Source organism: Urocampus carinirostris, chromosome 14 (assembly GCF_059441175.1).
Source record: "Urocampus carinirostris isolate Australia breed hairy pipefish chromosome 14, RoL_Ucar_1.0, whole genome shotgun sequence".
NCBI classification, from domain to species: domain Eukaryota; kingdom Metazoa; phylum Chordata; class Actinopteri; order Syngnathiformes; family Syngnathidae; genus Urocampus; species Urocampus carinirostris.
In genome coordinates this window covers 9,688,600-9,708,287 of record NC_142362.1, presented here as the reverse complement: position 1 = coordinate 9,708,287, position 19,688 = coordinate 9,688,600, and the positions used below count along the sequence as shown (strand labels likewise).

General features: G+C 38.6%; 1 protein-coding gene across 1 annotated transcript; it reads left to right on the top strand.

The window, feature by feature from the left end:
• Positions 1-2,925: 2,925 nt before the first annotated feature.
• chpfa (chondroitin polymerizing factor a) lies at positions 2,926-17,934 on the top strand. The gene is made up of 4 exons (XM_088353116.1): positions 2,926-3,395; positions 9,796-10,360; positions 12,959-13,141; positions 13,268-17,934. The coding sequence occupies exons 1-4, from the start codon at positions 3,118-3,120 to the stop codon at positions 14,522-14,524; spliced, it is 2,283 nt and encodes a 760-aa protein (XP_088209242.1). The 5' UTR covers positions 2,926-3,117; the 3' UTR covers positions 14,525-17,934.
• The last annotated feature ends 1,754 nt before the right edge of the window (positions 17,935-19,688 follow it).

The window sequence follows — 19,688 nt, the reverse complement described above, 5'->3', positions numbered from 1 at the left end:
TCAAAGATGTTCAATGTGGTCACGCGACACACATCTAGCCGGTCGTCAATTTTTTTGCCCAAAGCGTCTGAGCATTTCATTGTCAATGTCATGATTACTGATGTGACTTAGCTGTGCCCGCTTCTTTGGCGCCAACTGCCGCGGGTTGTGATTGGCCCCCGATCAGTATTTGTACCCAGTCCTGTCCGTCCCCTTTTGTCAGTCCGTCTGTGAACCTCAGTAAACAATAGGCAAGCCTTTTTCAAGCCTGACTACCACCTGTCCCGTTTTTTGCTCCCGTCTGTCCCCAGCTTCGACCCGTTTTTTTGATCCTGACCACGTCTGCTCTCCTGTCCCGGCTTTTGACCTCTTTTTGTCCCCGACTACGTCTTCTCTCCTATTCTGGCTTACGCTTCCGACCCCAACCACGTTTTTGCTCTCCTGTCCCGGCTACCGACCCGCTTTTTCCGCTCCCGACACCGCCATCGCTCGCCACAGAAGATGCACGTCTGCGTTTGGAGCACAATCCGAGTATCAGAGCGTCCAGCGAACACCGGATCGTGGGCGCAACCCTTTCTCGTTCTTCCAATAGAACTTGTGAGAAATGCAACGCAAGTGGGTCCTGTCTCCGTTCTGGTCCTGACAGTCAATGGTTGCAACAGCTTTTGTTATTTGTTTCTTCAGCTCATCCACATTTCTATGGGGCACACAAACCAATCCTTTTACAAATCCCCACAAAAAGAAATGGCATGGAGTGAGATCTGGGTGTCCAGCACATGAGATTGTGATCATTCTGGCCAGACCATCCCATCTGTCTGGCAGAGTGGAGTTCTTTTAACTTGGCATAAGCGCCCATCCGTTGTAAATTCGCCATGCCATCTCACTATGGACTTCCTCTCCAGTGGCTCCTTTCCGAATTCTTTGCAAAATGCACGTTGAACAACAGTCCATAATTCCGTTTTTGCAATTTCAAGCACACAAAACGTATTTTCTGGTTGAGTAGACACCATTAATGGGTCTGAAAACAAAACAAAACAATTGCCTTACAAAAAAATTTAATGTATGAATAAAGTAAGTTTATTAGGGCACAGCACAAAAAAATAAAAACAGCATCAGCCTCATTAACAAAAGGGACTAATAAAATATTTGCTAGAACACATCTGAACAATGCAATTATGTTCTACATAAACATGTGCCCAGAGGGAGTAGGCTAAAGCTGAAGCTTTTAAGTAATCTGTTACATTTTTTTCCCCCTGCAGGGAATACATATTCAAGAGCAAAACAAGAAAAACAAATTTAACCCACAAAGGAAAACTAAAAAAAAAAGAGAAAAGGACATCCATTCAACCATCTATTATCTGCACTGCTTATCCTTAGTAGGGTCACGGGGCTGCTGGAGCCCATCCCAGCTACCTTCAGGCAGGTGGGGAAGGGGACACTGAACTGGTTGCCAGCCAGTAGCAGGGCACACAGGGACAGACAACTCACTTGCTCAATCACACCAAAGGACAATTTAGACCGGCCAATTAACCTGACATGCATGTTTATGGAATGTGGCAGGAAACCGGAGTGCCCGGAAGACACCCAAGCAAGTACGGGGAGAACATGCAAACTCCACACGAAGATTTGGGAAATTTATTTAAAACTTAAGTAAATTCCTCATGCTGAGGTTTTGTAATTTTTCCTTGCCCTCATGTAGGTTTTAGATCAGATGGTGGAATAATAGTCTGTAGTTTACAATAGTCTGTGGACAGTGTGGCCATTTTAGACTCCTTGTGATTAAAGGCAATACAGACGCTTCCCTACTTATGACTTACGTAAAATGGTAGATACGAACATTTCTTTCGGGATGTCGAAAAATATCCGGACATTGCTGTGACTTAGATTTTATTTTGTGTGCACCTTTTTTCGAGTAGAGGACGGTACTGTAGTGCTTCTTTCCGCCGTGTTGTAAAGTGTAAGGAAGAGGCGGGCTGTTTCTTTTGAAATTAAAGTGGATTAAGAAAGCTTGATGCGGTTGAGAAAATGGTTGGATCACTTGTTTTTCGTCCACTCTCTACCACAGAGGGGGACCTCTTGAAGCCCATCTTCCAAAAGTAAGTTGAACTCAACTTTATTCATTTTTATAGATCATATTATTATATGATTTCTTTAGTACAAAACAATACAGGTTACTTATATAGGCCTTAGACATATTTATACAAACCATAATCATACAAAATATAGCACTCGAGCAACTTATGAAAAAAATCAACTTACGAACGATCGACCGGAACGTATTTCGTTCGTAAGTAGGGCACCGTCTGTACAAATAAACTTGACTTGACCACGGTAAAAAGTGGCAGTCATATTCTTCTTTCGTGGTTGTTGGAGTTTGTTTCAGCTCAACCACTTATTCAACTGATGATAGATGGATAGATAGATAGATAGATAGATAGATAGATAGATAGATAGATAGATAGATAGATAGATAGATAGATAGATAGATAGATAGATAGATAGATAGATAGATAGATAGATAGATAGATAGATAGATAGATAGATAGATAGATAGATAGATAGATAGATAGATAGATAGATAGATAGATAGATAGATAGATAGATGGATGGATACTTTATTCATCCCCGTAGGGAAATTCACACTTCCAGCACTATCCTTGTGTTGAAAATAAAATAATAATAAATCTACCCAATTTAGTACAGTATAATATAGGAAATCTTGTAAGTGCACCGAGGCATCTTCAATGGAGCAAACAAACAAGATTATGACGTGGCCGCTGACCCTTAGTGACCCAAGGATTGTGAACGTCACATGACGCTTAGGCCACAGGTGAACTCAAGAAGTATCCCTCCGCGCAGCTTTGCGCGCAAGGCCACCAACAGGAACTAGACCCGTCTGCCTCCGGGTTTGTCACCGCGCTGACGTCACAAGGGGGCGGAGCTATGTCAACAGCGCTCCTGACACGTAAGAGACTCACGCAAATTTCAAAAGAAAGAAGTTTCTTTCCAGCAAGTTGGATGAAGAAACTTACCCGGAGTTGATGTAGTTGCCTCATAAGCGTCTCGGCCACCGACAACACCCTGGAGGTTCCGTCAAAACATAGCGGGACGCTCCGGTAGAGGAGCCGACTCGCCGACATGAGATTTGCAGCCCTTTCTGCCCTGCGGTCGTTGGGCCCGGTGGTAATCGGCATTTCTCTGGGATTCACCTTGAGTTTACTCAGCGTGAATTGGACCGAAGAAGCGTGCTATACTCGCCGGGGTGCTGCTTCTCCGGGTGCTGATGAACAGACCGCAGGCGCCCGAAAGAACAATTCTATATCGGTCACCGACCCGGAGTTCGAAGAGGATTTCGAACCCAGAATAATACCGTATAACCAAGTCGAGTCGAGTACTCCAGCTAAGAAATTTTTCAGGTATGGTGACTGCAATTTTATCACAAATTGATACATTTGTCTCTGATGAGTCCCAATTATTTCAATCACTCTGAGTATTAGTTTACTAGAAACTTTGGAAAACTGCATTAAGTACATAATACAAGACCTAATTTTGTTTTTTTATTCAATATAAATATGTTGGAATATTGGCAGTAACTACTATCAGTATTGTTAGTTTTGGTTTTTCCACTCTTTACAGATGATTAAAGAGACAGTGTGTAATATTTAGCCCATCCTATAGTGCAAGAAAAGATTCATTCATTAAAAAACAAATCATATTTATATGAATAAGAAAAATAGTAATGATACCGTATAACCAAGTCGAGTAGTACTCCAGCAAAGAAATTTTTCAGGTATGGTGACTGCAATTTTATCACAAATTGATACATTCGTCTCAGCTGAGTACCAATTATTTCAATCACTCTGAGTATTAGTTTACTAGAAACTTGGTACAACTGCATTAAGTACATAATAAAAGACCTAATTTTGTTTTTTATTCAATATAAATGTGTTGGAATATTGGCAGGAAGTACTATCAGTGATTTGCATTAGCTTTTCACTCTTTACAGTTGATTAAAGAGACAGCGTGTAATCTCTAGTGCATCCTATTGCGCTAGAACAAAAAATAATTCATTAAAAAACAAATAATATTTATATGAATAAGAAAAATAGTAATGATACCGTATAAACAAGTCGAGTCTAGTACTCCAGCGAAGAAATTTTTCAGGTATGGTGACTGCAACTTTATCACAAATTGATACATTTGTCTCGGCTGAGTACCAATTATTTCAATCACACTGAGTATTAGTTTACTAGAAACTTGGGACAACTGCATTAAGTACATAATACGAGACCTAATTTTGTTTTTGATTCAATATAAATATGTTAGAATATTGGCAGTAAGTACTATCAGTTATTTGCATTGCTAGTTTTGAGAGAGTGTAATTTTTACCGCATTTTATAGCGCTAGAACAAAAATGAATTGATTAAAAAAACAAATAATATTGATATCCCCGCCACCCTACTCAGGATAAGCGGTGCAGATAATGAATGAATGAATGAATAGTATTTATATAAATAAGAAAAACAATAATTATACATTACAAACAAGTCGAGCCAGGTACTCCAGCGAAGAAAGTTTTCAGGTATGGTGACTGCAATTTTATCACAAAATGATACACATGTCTGAGTACCAATCGCATTGTAGTTTACTACAAACTTGGGAAAACCACATTAGGTACACAATATAAGACTTGATTTTTTTCTTTTATTCCAAATATAAATGCGTTAGAATATTTGCAGAAGGTACTATTAGTTATTTACATTGTTAGTTTTGGCTTTACAGATGATTAAAGAGACAGTGTCTAGTATTTAGTACTAAAAATAAAATCATTAAAAAACAAAGAATATTTATATAGATAAGAAGTAATAATAATAATTATAATAATAATACTGTACAAAGAAGTCGAGCCAGGTACTACAGCGAAGAAAATTTTCAGGTATGGTGACTGCAATTTTATCACAAAATGATACACTCGTCTCCATTTGGCTAAGTACCAATTTATTCAATCATATTGAGTATTCGTATACTACAAACCTATGTCAACCACATTAGGTATATAATACAGGACAGGTAGTTTTATTGTCTTAATGTTTTCTCCAGGTATATTTCGATTTTGAACCATATTTCCGATTACCTATCAGTAGAATAGTATTGCAAGATAACCCCAGCCCAATGCTCCCCATATTAATGATTGCAATTCCCCTTATTAAGCAATAATAAACCATACAAACACAACGTGGCACCTATTTACTCACAACAAGACAGATATTTTGAATACACCGACAATATGAGCAGTCTACGGTGACCAAGGCGATCTAGATGAGAGCCAAAATGCTCACTATCATACCTGTCAACCTCAGCCAATTGCTTTGTATATTAATGATTGCAATTCCCAGTATTAAGCCATAATTAACTGTGCGAACACAACACTGCACCTATTTACTCACAACAAGACTGTTATGTAGAATGCTGCGCCAATATTAGAAATTAAAGGTGAATGAGGCGATCTGAATTAGAGCCAAAATTTATTCAGTGTACACAATTTAAAAGCGTAAAAATACATGAATCATATTCATCTGTGTAATTAAAGGGACAGTGTACATTATTTTGACCACTTGGTAGTAAAAAAATGTAATTCATTAAGAAAAAAAATAATGATTAAAACAAATAATATATAAGAACTGAATTCACAATACAAATAACTAGATTTCTCTCAAAGTTGTAACTGTTATTACCACTGTAGAGTGTGCTAACAACTTATTAATAACAATAGAAAAAGTTATATTTACCTAGGGTTTTGTGTAAAAAAAACAACTAATTTTTCAAACATTTCAAAATAAAATATGTTAGAATATTTGCAGAAAGTACTATCAATCATTTGCAACATGAGTTTGGGCTTTTCTTGATTTACAGATAATTAAAGAGACCGTGTGTAGTAGTTAGCGCATCCTAGTGGTAACAAAGGCATTCATCAAAAAACAAACAATATTGATAAAAACAAAAAGGAAAAAAAAATCATGAACTATCATATGAGGGTGCATCTTTTTAAATACTCGTACGTCAAGAACTTTGCATTTATTTTAAATAACGCGGCTTACCTAGAGGAGGCTGACACCATTTTACGCCATCTTGCTGCTTTGGGTACCCCAAAAACAAAAATCCTACGAAAAGCCGGGACAACAACGAGACAAAAAAGTGTGGTTTGGACACTTTATGTGTCTGCAGTTTGTATTATTTCCTATGCTTTTTTGCACTCCTATTTAGTACAGTTACATTTAGTGATTACATTAAAACACTGTCCCTTGAACTGTGTGATTTCACAGAACCATTTGTAATTTAAAAAACAGATGGTCATAGAAAAATGACACTAGTCAGAAAATAAAATTTTATTTTAATACATTTTGTAGAAAATATCAATGAATCACAGTTTAAAATAACTGAGGTCACAGTTCAGCTCAAAAGTTTTGGCTACCAGCCTACCTGTTGGGAGTTAGAATGTTCTCGCTGTGACTGAACTGGTTTATTCTGGGAACTCCGGTTTCCTCCCACATATCAAAAACCTCGGTTGATTGGCAAGTCAAAATTGGCCCTAAGAATGAGTATGTGAGTGAGTTGCTGTCCGTCCCTGTGTGGCAATAAGTCCAAGGGTGTCCCTTGGCCACTGCCCGAAGTCACAGAGGATGGGCTATAGCGCCCCCTATAATCGGCTTGAGGATACTCAAGTGGAAAATGAATGAATCTAATACAGCGTCTCATATGACCAGAGCACCTTCTTCTACATGTCATTTCGTTAGACACTGTAACAGGACTTATACTGCAAGTTGATGCAGTGTTCATTTTACCTCTGAAAAGTGATGAGTCCCGGGGACTCGCATGCTCAAAAATCTATGGGTCCCAACAGAGATCTATGGGTCCCCAAAATGTAGTCTTATCGAGGTGGAAATGGTAAATCGGTGACAAATATATAATAAAAATCTATATATTCATTCAGTTTTAATCATCAAATTATTAATTCATTTTCTGCATCAAATTATTGTCGGTAATATACCGATTAAAGGGATAACCACAAACCGGTCTTTTTTTCATGTTCTCCTTTTATACTTCCTTTTTTTCGTAACTTCTTTATACAACATCATAATTCGTAATATAATGCATCAAAGCAAGTGAGCTGTTTGAGAGCCGGGTCTCTTGAATGAGTTAAGACGAAAAAGCCGGTTCTCTAAAAAGAGACGGACTTTTCACCACACAACTCGAGATCGGCGTGCAGACGAAAACTCGAACCGCAAGACCAAAACAACAATGCCGATCTGCCTGACGAAAAGTTTGGAGTGCGGTAAATCTTTGTTTAAAAAAAATGTACCGTATTTTCCGCACTATAAGGCGCACCGGGTTATAGGGCGCACTCCCCAAAAATAGTTTTTCCATACATAAGGCGCACTGGATTATAAGGCGCTACAATGGGAACGTCGACAAAACAGTCAGATAGTTCAGTCAAATTTATTACCCCCTTAACATTCCGAAAGCTTGCAAAGAAGCAAATACGTGTCTCAGACATGTACGGAAACAGTGTCTGTACGTTGTCACCAATCACTCAAACGCATCGTTCCAAATATCTTTCAGAAGGTTAAAGTCTTGGGATTCAAGAAATGCCAACCATTCCTTAGTTTCTATTTTCTTTTTCGCTCGCAACTTTACTGTGCATATGACAATAAACACTTGGAATTGAGTTTAATTTAAAAATAGATATCACAGAAACATCGAGATCAGTCTGAAACAAGATACTGGGAAAATATATAGCCGGAGTAGCTCACCGAAGTCGTTGTGTTCAATAATAATGTGCAACCATGGTCCTCTTCTATCCGTCAGTGTAGTAAATCCAGGAGAGTAAAATATTTACAAATACAGTACAGAATAGTAAAATACAGTTTACTCTATGCCGTAGTTCAACCGAACATGCTATTCACATTCATCTTTTTCGGGCAATTGCAGGCTTTGTTTTGCCTCTTTAGCCTATGCAAGCCTGTAAATGATAAAAAGGATCCGCCCCCTTTACCTCAGAATAACTTTAGCCAATAGTGATCGATACAACTGATGATTGACACATCTTTTTCGGCCAATTGCAGGCTTTGTTTTGCCCCTTCAGCCTATGCGAGCCTGTAAATAATGAAAAGGATCCGCCCCCTTTACCTCCGAAAAACTTTAGCCAATAGTGATCGATTCAAATGATGATTGACACATTGGTTAGCCAATGAAACGCCGGTATATAAATCCCAGCATACACCGCGGACTGCTTCGCCTTCGGGGGAACATCTAGTCAGCGGCTGCTTGCATTAGTTGCAAGACTTTGCAACTTAATATTGATATTGATCCACATATAAGGCGCACTGTATTATAATGGTCAGCTTTTGAAAAAAATAAAGGCTTTTAGGTGCGCCTTATAGTGCGGAAAATACGGTAATCGGGTAATAATGACAATTTTGTGCCAAAAAAGTTGCGTCCCAGGGACGCACGTTGAATTGAGACTATGCGTCCCCAGCAAAAATGATGCGTCTAGGACGCAGGGACGCGGGCAAACGAGAACACTGTTAATGTCACATTTGCTGTTTGCCCACATAGTCATTTTTGCTTCACCTTGGAAAGTGGCATACTCGCATCTTTTTCCTAACAGCCTGTATCTTTTCGACAAGTTTGTCCTCACAAATGTTTCTTTGTCTATGCCCCTTTTGCTCAAAGTCAGCTGGACTAGGCTGTGGATCATCTATAAAGTGCAAACTGAATGAAGACGGAAACAAATGCGTCATTTGTTCCCTATCTGATTGAGTTTCTTTTAAATATCTGCAGAAAAAGTTATCCAAGTAAATTCATTTATCATCCCATACAGTGAACTATAAATACCAATGTCTATGTCTTCTGTCTATCACTTAACCATTCCAGAGAAAAAAAAGTTCTTAAATTACATTCAGTACTCCCGCTGAGCTGACATATTCAAATATTTCCAGATTCTCCTCGAGTCGGTCCCTGTTTAAATATTAGTCCTCACCTCCCCAAGAGACTTAAATAGGGAATCCCTAAGTTGCATTTAAAAAAAGGATATGCTTTCCAACAGAGGTAGCTTTTGTTGATTTGGGGTTTACTGATGCTTGCTTCCCAAAATACTTTTTAGCTTGTCACATCGAACAGTTGCGACTTTTACTTTCACCCTTTAGGCATAAATTCTTTCTGAATACGATTTTTTTCAAGGAATACATGAATGAATAGACTCGTGATTCATTTGGAGATTACTGTCTGTCGCCACGTGTAGTTTAATCATCTGTAATTATGGGCTTAGAATTAAACACATGTAGCAATTACTTGGTCTTTTGAAAAGTCATGTCACTTATTTCAGACAACTTAAAACATTTTCTATCATAGGTTGTCGGGTACATTAGACCTAATAAAGCCGGGGTCAAGTCTAAAATGACCATTGCAAATCATCTTTCAGTCTAAACATGGTATTCTGTGCTGGTGAGACATCGAGACAAATAATGACCTCAGTTTCAGCAATGTAAGCAAGCAGCCATGTTAATTTTTCAATTTATTGGGATTCACATCAAATGCTGTTGTCGTTGAGACAATCCGTGTCTCGCCGTGTGTTCAATTCAACTTCCGGGATTTCGACCGAGTATATTTGATGAACAAGGGCTGAAGAGAGCAGTTGTGTTACTACAAAGAAACAAATAAGTTGCTCAGTGACACGTTTTAATTATATAACAATGCCCATCTTCAAGTTCTGACTGTCACATGAGTCCCTGAACTTGTGATTTTGGTGTCTTTCAGGGCCAAATATATAAGTACGGAATTGGGGATTCGCGAGCGACTGTTTGTTGGAGTCCTGACATCCAAAAACACCATTAACACCTTGGGTGTAGCTGTCAATCGCACCATCAGCCATCATCTGGACACTGTGGTCTTCTTCACTGGCACACAAAACCGCAAAGCCCCCCACGGCATGTTTGTGGTCTCGCATGGAGACGAAAGACTAATCTGGAATATGTTTCAGACCATAAAATACATTTTCGACCATTATATAAATGAATACGACTGGTTTTATTTTGTCCAAGACGACGCCTACATGGAAGCTGACAGGATTAAAAATCTGGTGGATCACCTGAGTATGAATGAGGAACTTTACATGGGCTCGCCGGAGGAGTTCATAGGCGGGGAGATGGAAGGGAGCTACTGTTACGGAGGGTACGGGTACCTCCTGTCTCGAACCTTGCTGCTACGACTTCAAAACTTCCTGGAAAATTGTAGGAACGACATTTTGAGCGCCAGGCCTGACGAGTGGCTTGGGAGATGCCTAATTGACTACACAGGAACAAACTGTGTGAGCAACTTTCAGGTATGTAACAGTTATTTGTTTATTTAAGGATCTGTTCTTTGTTTAATATTATAGAAGAAGCGTAATTCATGGAGACTTACCTGGATCTTCGCAATGTCAGTCTTTGGCAAGAGGAACTAAAGGATTTTCCATTTAATTTGAGACTACTGATTTGACTCGGCCTGACTCTGCTTTTAATAATATAGATAATGTGGAGTTTATTTACTGATAGCTCAGTGAGGGTCTGTGGAAGGGTTTCACAGGCTTTTTTGAGCAAAGCCACACTTTTTTTCATTGAAAAAAAAAACACCCATTGAAAATATATTTTAAAAAATACTGTGCTACTGTTTATTTATTTCACATTTAAATTGTCAAGACAGACTTCAGTGTAGGCTAATTTTACAATATAAGGCTGTCCTCATCAATTTGTGTTTATTAGGAACCATTATTGTTGAGAATGTGGCTCAAACAGTACAATGGTAAATCCTTTTCCAAATATTTTTTATCTTTTTAGTTCATAACCTTTGTTGTTGTTATTCTATTAGATTTTAAGCCAAATTTTTTAGTTAAATAGGAAAAAAGTTGCTGTTTCCATACGCTCAAATGTCATCTTTCAACAAAATTAGTTACAAAAATGATACTTCTTTCTGAGCTGATAAATTAAAAATAGCATATACAGTTAAGAAAGAATAAACATTACATGCTACTTTTCGGATAACTGGAAAATGGCACATTTAAAAGGCATACTTTTTACAAAAAAATATCAATATTTTGTGACCGATAAATTGAAATTGGACAAATTCCTGAGGCACACCAGACATGCCTCAAGGCACGAGAAGCATTGGCCTAGACGATAACAGCATTCGGTTTTCAGCGTGAACACATTTCTTTTACTTAGTCATTTATTTTATATGTTAAAAATTCGAGATACAAGTGATAAACGATAACCGCAGTGAAATCCCCCTATAGTGTACATCACCATTTGACCAGTTCTTAAATATATGGTACTCAACTCTCATGATGTGGTGTATCCTTGTTTCATCCTTTACTTTGCACCTATTCTTATCTTTTTTGGTTGTGTTATCTGCCTGTCATGTAAATGTAATCTGGGTTTTTCATCTTAATGTGATCATTCTTTCTTAACACAAAGGTGTCTCTATATCAGAGTTGACTATCTGTGGTCCTCAAAGGCAACTATCTAGCATGTTACGGATGTTTCCCTCCTCCCAACACATCTGATTCAAATGGTCATCTTGTTAGCAAATTTTTGCATGGCTGACTGATTATACTAACTGATTTTAATAAAATAATCATGACAAACAACATAGGGTGTGACCAGAATGAAACATTTTAAAACATTTTTAGAAACCAGAGCTGGTGACACCAGCTCTAGAAACATATTGACAGTAACCCAGCTGTTTTATCCCTTTTTTATTTATTATTTTTTAAAAGCGTGGATTTTATTTTTTCCAATCTACAAGATCTAGTGCTCCATTTTTGAGAATATAGATAAATTTTATGTTTCAGTTGATTTTTCAGGTTTACCTAACATTCAGTTTGATGTTTTCAAGATATCTAAATATAAAATGTAGCTGACATTTGTCTTACCGCATGTCACCATCTGACGTTTTACGTGCCAGAAAAAGCACAGGAAGAGCCGAAAGACTTTAGGGAAAACTAAGGGACACGTTCGAAACAGCTGTGTCAAGACTGACATCTGGGTCTGTATTTAAAAGTCAAAGCCACTGTAATTACCATGCTCATAGTGAGGTGGTATTCATTTTATAGAGTTGTGTCACTAATACATATTTTTTAACCGCGTCGATGTCTGCAAAGAGGAAACAAAATCGAGACAAACAGTGTACACCGTAAATCTCCTGTTGTTCACACTATGTCATTGTAACATCATTGGTGTTGAAGTGCAGTATTTGAAGTTGAGTTAAATATTGTTGCAGATTTAAAAGCGACATGCCATCATACCTATTCCATTTCAACATCAGTTGCTTTGGGAATTTTTTCATCAATCATCCTGGAACATTCGGAAAACTTTTACAAGATTATAAAGTACTGTCAGGCGTGGTGCCCCAAGCGCTGCCTAACCCATATTCCTCCATAGCTTTGTGGGCGCTATGACTAATGCACAGAATATAAATATTCTTGTACTTTCTTTCTTGTTTTAAGTGTAGGCTCAACCAAAGCAACCCTCGTTTTATGGAAAGAAAAACAATTTGAACTTTCATCAAGGCCCACACGTTGAAATACATTTGGTCATAGGCAGAAAATATTCATTTGTATTCTCAGACAAAGATTGGTCATGTCTCGTCAGGGAGAGGCTTCTGGCCTCTGTATGAGCTTAGTATTAACGGTTAAATGTTTTAATTGTACAATAAAAAGTATTCTTGCTCTGTAGTTGCCTTGCTTACAGTACATCTTAAATTACATCTTCTTTAGTTGTTTTCTTTACTTTACCACAACCCTTTCAAATTCCAAATGTATCATTCCCTCTCTGCTCCGTTTCTCTGATGTTTTTAAATGTTAAACGAAAGCAAAACTTCATTTCTATTCATGAAAATCTTTTTGCGCCGGGTTGAATTTCAGCTCCCTTTTTTACATCCTTAGGGGCTTCACTACCACCATTATCAACTGGAAAAAAACGTCGATTTGAGCAAAGAGCAGACTGAGCAATTTAGAAAAGCTCTAACCGTCCATCCAGTGTCTGACCCCAAAGAGATGTACACGCTGCACCGACACTTTACTGAGATTGAACTGCAGAAGACTTACGATGAGATCGCTAAAATCCAGGTAAGCTGATTTTCAAAAGTCACAAATCACTTGTTCTGCCCGAACTAGATTCAGAAACTTATGCCCAGGAGACAGCGCTGTCAAAGCCGCATTGGTTGTGTGACCATTCTACTTGTCGTCCCACAGGTGGAAATAAAAAGTGTCAGTGTGGATGCGTTCGACGGCAACAGAACCGCTCAGTGGCCGATAGGAATCAATCCACCTTTTGAACCCAAGTCTCGCCATGACGTCATAAAATGGGACTACTTTACAGAGGAAGATATTTATTCATGTGAAGATGGCTCGCCCAAGTGCGAACTCCAGGGCATCGACCGCATGGATGTGGCCGATGTCCTGGACATAGCGCTCGAAGAGCTGAACAAGAAGTACAATCCCAATTTGCTTCTGAAGAAACAACGTCTGATTAACGGTTACAGGCGCTTTGACCCGACCAGAGGCATGGAGTACACCTTGGATTTACAGCTGGAGGCTGTCACTCAAAAAGGTTACAGTCATTCAATCGAAAAGCGTGTTCATCTGGTTCGACCCTTGGGCCAAGTTGAGATAATTCCCATGCCCTATGTCACCGAAGGTACAAGGATTCATGCCATTATACCAATGACTGTGTTGGAGCGGGACTATGTCGATCAGTTCTTAAAGGTCTTTGACTCGAATGCATTCAAAACCAATGAAAACATTATACTAACCTTTCTGTTTATTTATGATCCAGTGGAAGCACAGCAAGTAAACCAGAATGATATCTTTGCCAATGTTAAGACTCAGATAAACCTCTACGAAAATAAATACGGTAAAGTGAAAATCCCTTGGATAAGCGTCAAGACGGAAACACCATCCCAGCTTAAATACATGGACATCATCTCAAAGAAGCATCCACCTGACACACTGTTCCTCCTAGCTACCGTCAACACCAAAGTCAATTCCGAGTTTTTGAACCGGTGTCGCATGAATTCCATTAGCAACTGGCAGGTGTTCTTTCCCATCCATTTCCAAGATTTCAACCCTGAGGTGGCCTACCACAGTCAGCCTCGACCAACTACGATTGACCTGCAACAGGAATTTGGACATTTTGATCGCTGGGCGTTCGACGAAGCTTGTTTTTACAATTCAGACTACATGGCAACTCGCACAAAAATGGTTGCAGATGTACAAGAAAACGAGGATATCTTAGAGGCCCTGGACATTTATGACATTTTCATAAAATACTCCGGGCTGCACGTATTCAGGGGTGCAGAGCCGGCGTTGCACCAGGAGTACCGCTACCAAACCTGCAACCCACGGCTCAGTGAGGATGTATATCACAGGTGTGTCCAGAGCAACTTGGAAGGGGTTGGTTCTCGCTCCCAACTTTCAAACCTGCTCTTCGATGAAGAAAATAAGACTTGAGAGAAAAGGACCAAACCTCTGCCTGTGTGTGACATGAGAAGCTGTTTATTTTCATAGATCTTAGGACAAAACATCAGTGCGTCGGAATACTATCGCGACACAAAACCTCTTACTCGTTGCAATCTATTCATAGGGTATGTAACCAGATTGCTCAAATGAATGCAATGCTGTATAAAAACAAATCCTACAACACATAAGGCCAGATGCACACCGAGCTTCACAGCCTAATGCTACTGAACTGGACAACTTCAGATTACTTTTAATGACCACTCAGAGTATAAATGGGGAGAATTGCGACACCTGGTTTTCAAAGGCATTTTGAGGGGACAGATAATGACTCGTAGTGGCTGCTGTGCATAAAAAGCCATAAAGGTGAGAAGAAATGGGAATTTGTTTGCAACAACAGTTATCCATTGACCACACTTTTTGGACTTTTTTGCCAAAGCTAACCAATAGATTGAGTGCAGGATTTCCCCCTAAAAACCTGTTAATCTAGTGGTCATTAGAGGTGACAAAGGATATACCCTGAATCACATTCAGTTATGTGGTTAGTAGGACTGGGTGGGCTAGAAAACCTTTCAAATGATGCAACGTGGCAATTTTCAAGATGTTCACTCGTTATTACAATGTTGCCCTAAACCAGTGGTCCTCAAATAGAGGGGCGAGGCTCTGTAAGATTTTTTTTTAACTATTCTAGAATAAAGTGCAACTGCATCTCCACTACATTAGGGGGCAGCGGCAATCTCACTTGGAAGGTTGTGAGGGGTTTTCTTCTTCCTAAGGAGAGCACAACAGAAAATAGTTGAATGACTGCCTTAAACCCATTTGCCAACTATCAGCCACTCACCAAGCCTAGTTGCACAATACCATACATTGATTGACAGTTTAGGGATTTAGGTGGTGTTGCTCGGTGTGATTCAAACAATTCATTAAAGCCAAACAGATTTCCTTCCATTGTCAAATGAAATAAGCAATATTTAACCACTATTAGACTTAAGCAGGGTGTTGCTGCGTATGAAGTCCTTCCAGTTTTTCATGATTGGGTGCATATCCAGTCAGCTCTTCAATCACATAAAATATTTGTTCGCTTCACCTGTATTTTTCAATACGAATTAGGGGTGTTGTCTTGGATCTTGGTATTATTTCTATTATGTCCTAACATTTTTGCACTAGGGTGGGGATCTGCAATTTTTTGATGGGCAGAGCCAGGTTTGCTTTCTATTGAGAGTTTTCATTGTCAGTCCAAAGTGAACCGAATAAGATATTTAAAAAGTGGTTTGCACTGTTACCGAAGAGAGTCTTGGGTTCAAATAGTTTTGTGCTTCAGGTGGCCACGTTTTATATGCTTAAACTGTTTTTTGGGGGGGTTCCTACAACTTCTCTGAGCAATAACATCAAGATTGTGCACCGCAGGTTGTGTGCCCATCGATGATGAAACAGACGTGCGTATATTCAAACAAATGTGCTGTAATTGTGCCTTGAAACTGATTTATTTTTTATCAGATAGGTCTTTTAAAATCTTATTTATGTTGCGTAGTAGTTTTGCAAATCAGGTGCTTAGGTTGCTGTGTTTTTCATCAGTGTTTTGGTACGATGCGCCACGCTCAGCTGATGTTTGACGAAGCCGGGTCTAGATGTTGCGTGGTGTACTGCTTTGAGGGGCCCACTTGGGAACAAGCGCCTTTACACATGTATACGGGCCTCAAACCACGGACTGGAGTATTTCCTGACGGGATATGGAGGCGGGTGTAGATTTGTGTTTTGAGTCTTTATATTATTCAACATGTTCCCACAGAACGCCTTCAACAGAGATGAATATTTGCAGGACAAGAGCATGTTTATTTCACAGGTGTTTCTGCAAGAAGTTTGGGTCTATTTATTATAATTGGGAGCAGTGTTCCCTTTACTCTGTCTGGTTGGTAAACACTATTTGATATAAATTGTTAGAGGTTTTAATAGCTTCAATTACAAGTTATCGCCTGGGCTCCTTTTTTCGTTTCGCTTATGTTTAAAGCAAGTGTAAAGCTTTAATAAAACAGGACGGTACATTGTATTTTTTCCAATAAGTTACTGAAGAAGTGCAATATTGCTGCTAAAGCCACTGTTGAACTACCAGATGGAGTACTTTGGCATTTACTTGACATTACTACATACAGTACTTTGTTTGCTGTTTTGTTTTTGTTCACATTTGAGTTTATTTTGGACACATACCGAGAATCAAACATTGAGGTACATGGGATTAAGAGTAATCCACATTTGGCAAATTTTTACAACTGCGCTGAATGCAATGATGTGATGTGTGCACCGATGCCCCGGGCATCCTTCTTCTGGAGATTGTCCAATGAGAATTAAAGCAGGCTTTGAGGTGGGGAAACACTCCAACAAGGCCAAGAGCTAAAAATACAAGCGCAGACTATTTTTTCCTCTTTAAAGTGATTCACGCAATGATTCAGGACTAATGGCAGCATTGAGCTGGAAATGAAGATAATGGAAAGTATCAGGAACCGATATGTAGGTTTTGGTAACATATGGTAATATTTTTTTAACCACACTAAAGTTGTCTGTGATTATTTATTGTAGTTGATTATACTTTAGATTCTTGAATAAAAGCAGATTCAGATCGTTGTATGTCTAACACAGTGTTGCTGTATTATTGCTTTAAATATCTTGGGGGCATCCGTTTTCTTGCAGTCACATAACTGAAGAGATATCGTTTTAATTCACAGTCTTTTTAGCAGAAAATTGCTCTGCTGACTGTTTTCCTACAAAGAGCGCGATGCAACAAACCAATAATTATTTTTCCAAAAACCACTGTGAATTTTGGCTGCAACAAAGATGACTTTGTAAACTGTGTGTGTTCACCAAAGCCAACAATGTATGTAGGACAATGTTGAACTATGCTGTTGACTGTTTTCTACCAACATGCTACTTTTACAGACTTTTGTAAAGCCTTTGAAAGTTCATACAGCACTAAATGTTGAGTCAGTGGTTATTTTAAGTGTGGCCACTGATTACTGTCTCAACTTTGGCCTATTGAGGCTGGTCCCATGCCGTGATTGGTGTTGGAAAACGAGCTCACAAGTACCTGAAATCTACAAAATAACATACATGTAACAACATGGGCTGTAAAAAATGAGCAAACGCCCCTGCTGTTACTTGCTAAGTATTTGTTTATTGTGGCATTCTGCCTTGCTGACCATTCTTGGTCATGCAATTCGTCGGATGTACTTTTTATATTTTATTGCCGTTGAACCAAAATGTGTATGATGGATAATGGTACTAATCAAACCAAAGCAAATGAAGCAAGTCTTATTGAAAAAAATGATGAACATCAACATGTGCTGTACCGACCAATCAAATGTGAAATGTGATTTTTCTTTTTTTAATAAAATGTCTTTTATGATAAGGTCTGTTTGTATACTTTTTTCTTAAAAACACTACAATCCCTTATTTGTTTAAAATAATATTTTTCTTTTAAGTACCAGCAGAAAAGTGTAGCCTTATCTGTAACGATTTACCATGTTTTTCGCACAATAAGGTGCAGCCCTCACCCCCAAAAAATTCCGTTGCGCATTTTTTATGGTAGATTCACTGTCGCTGACCAAAATCTCAACGGAAATGGAACCCAGGTCACGGCGAGGAGAGCGCTGAAACCTATCCACTTGACTAGTGTTTTCCAACCTTTTCTGAGCCAAGGCATACTTTTCGCATACAAAAAATATCGAGGCGCACCGACGGTTGTAATGTTTAAAAATTATTCAATTCTCATTTTATTTTTAAAGCTTGAAGTGACATTTTAAAGGTTGTCTTGTAGTTTGTGGTCACCGTGCCTCAGAAAATAATACAGCGGAATCATTTTGGTTAATCATTTTCCTGTAATGTGGGATTTTATTACATCGTTAAGCTGTTTTTCAAGTTTTTCTATAATGTTATTTTGTTTTTTTTCCCCAAAAAATACATAGAAAGAGCAAATACAGTTTTCAGTTTTTTTTATAAAAACGTAAAATAATAATTGAACAAAATGTTTTACTTCATTTTTGAGAGACAATCTTAAACAGCTTCATTCTCTCGTACCTCCTGAGCAGATAATTAGTATATAAGAAAAAATATAAAGGTTTAACTCCCGACCAGGTTTGGGTAGGGTTACTTTAACTGGATTACTTTCAATTACTTTTGGATTACTCCAATACCAAATATGCTAATAAAAGACAAAAGAAACTAAATATGAATAAAATGACTAAATTTTGTGCAGGCTTGGGGAGTAACGCAATACATGGAACGGCAAAAATGATGTTGGCAAGCTGTTTGGATTTATTTTCATTTTGTTTCTGTCGCATTTTATGTTAGTTTTGCCAGAGATCAAAGCCAGGAGAGAAAGCTTACCACGTGTTGTGAGTCATCATTTTATTCATGTTTAGTTTCTTTTGTCTTTTATTAGTATATTTGGTATTGGAGTAATCCAAAAGTAATTGAAAGTAATCCAGTTAAAGAAACCCGACCCAACCCTGCTCCCGACTCCTCTGAGTTCAATGTTGAAGTACCCTTGGGCAGGACACTGAACCCCCAAATCCCTAATGAGCATTAGGAGCCTTACATGGTTGACGCCGCCATCAGTGTGTGTGGATGTTAATGGGTAAGTGTGAAGCACGTTGTAAAGCGTTTTGGGAGGTCTCAAGTGACTTGAAAAGCGGTATATAAATGCAGACTATTTATCATTACCATTGAATTTGTTCCCACTTACTGATATGGATGAGATTTAGTTACTTTACCACTGATCACTGTGATAAAAAAAATGGCGTCTTTATTATTAGCCAAGATAAAATTGGACAATTTTCTGCGGCACACTAGACAAGTTCTCACGGCACACTAGTGTGCCCTGGCACACTGGGCGAAAAACACTGCACTAGACCACTAATAATTTAGATGGAACGTGAAAGGGCATTAGGTTTCATCTAATTATTGTTTTCTACATTTTTATATTAGTTTCTGCAACAGTAGCAATAAAGTAATTATTAGAGGTCATAAAATGTCAATAATTAAGTCAGGCCGAGCTTCTCTTTCACTGATTTTTTTTTTACTTATTTAATCGTCACGTGTTCTAGGTTATTTTTCTTTGTGGAAGATCTGGGCGGCTGCTCGGCGTAGAAGTTCTTCGGCAGCCATG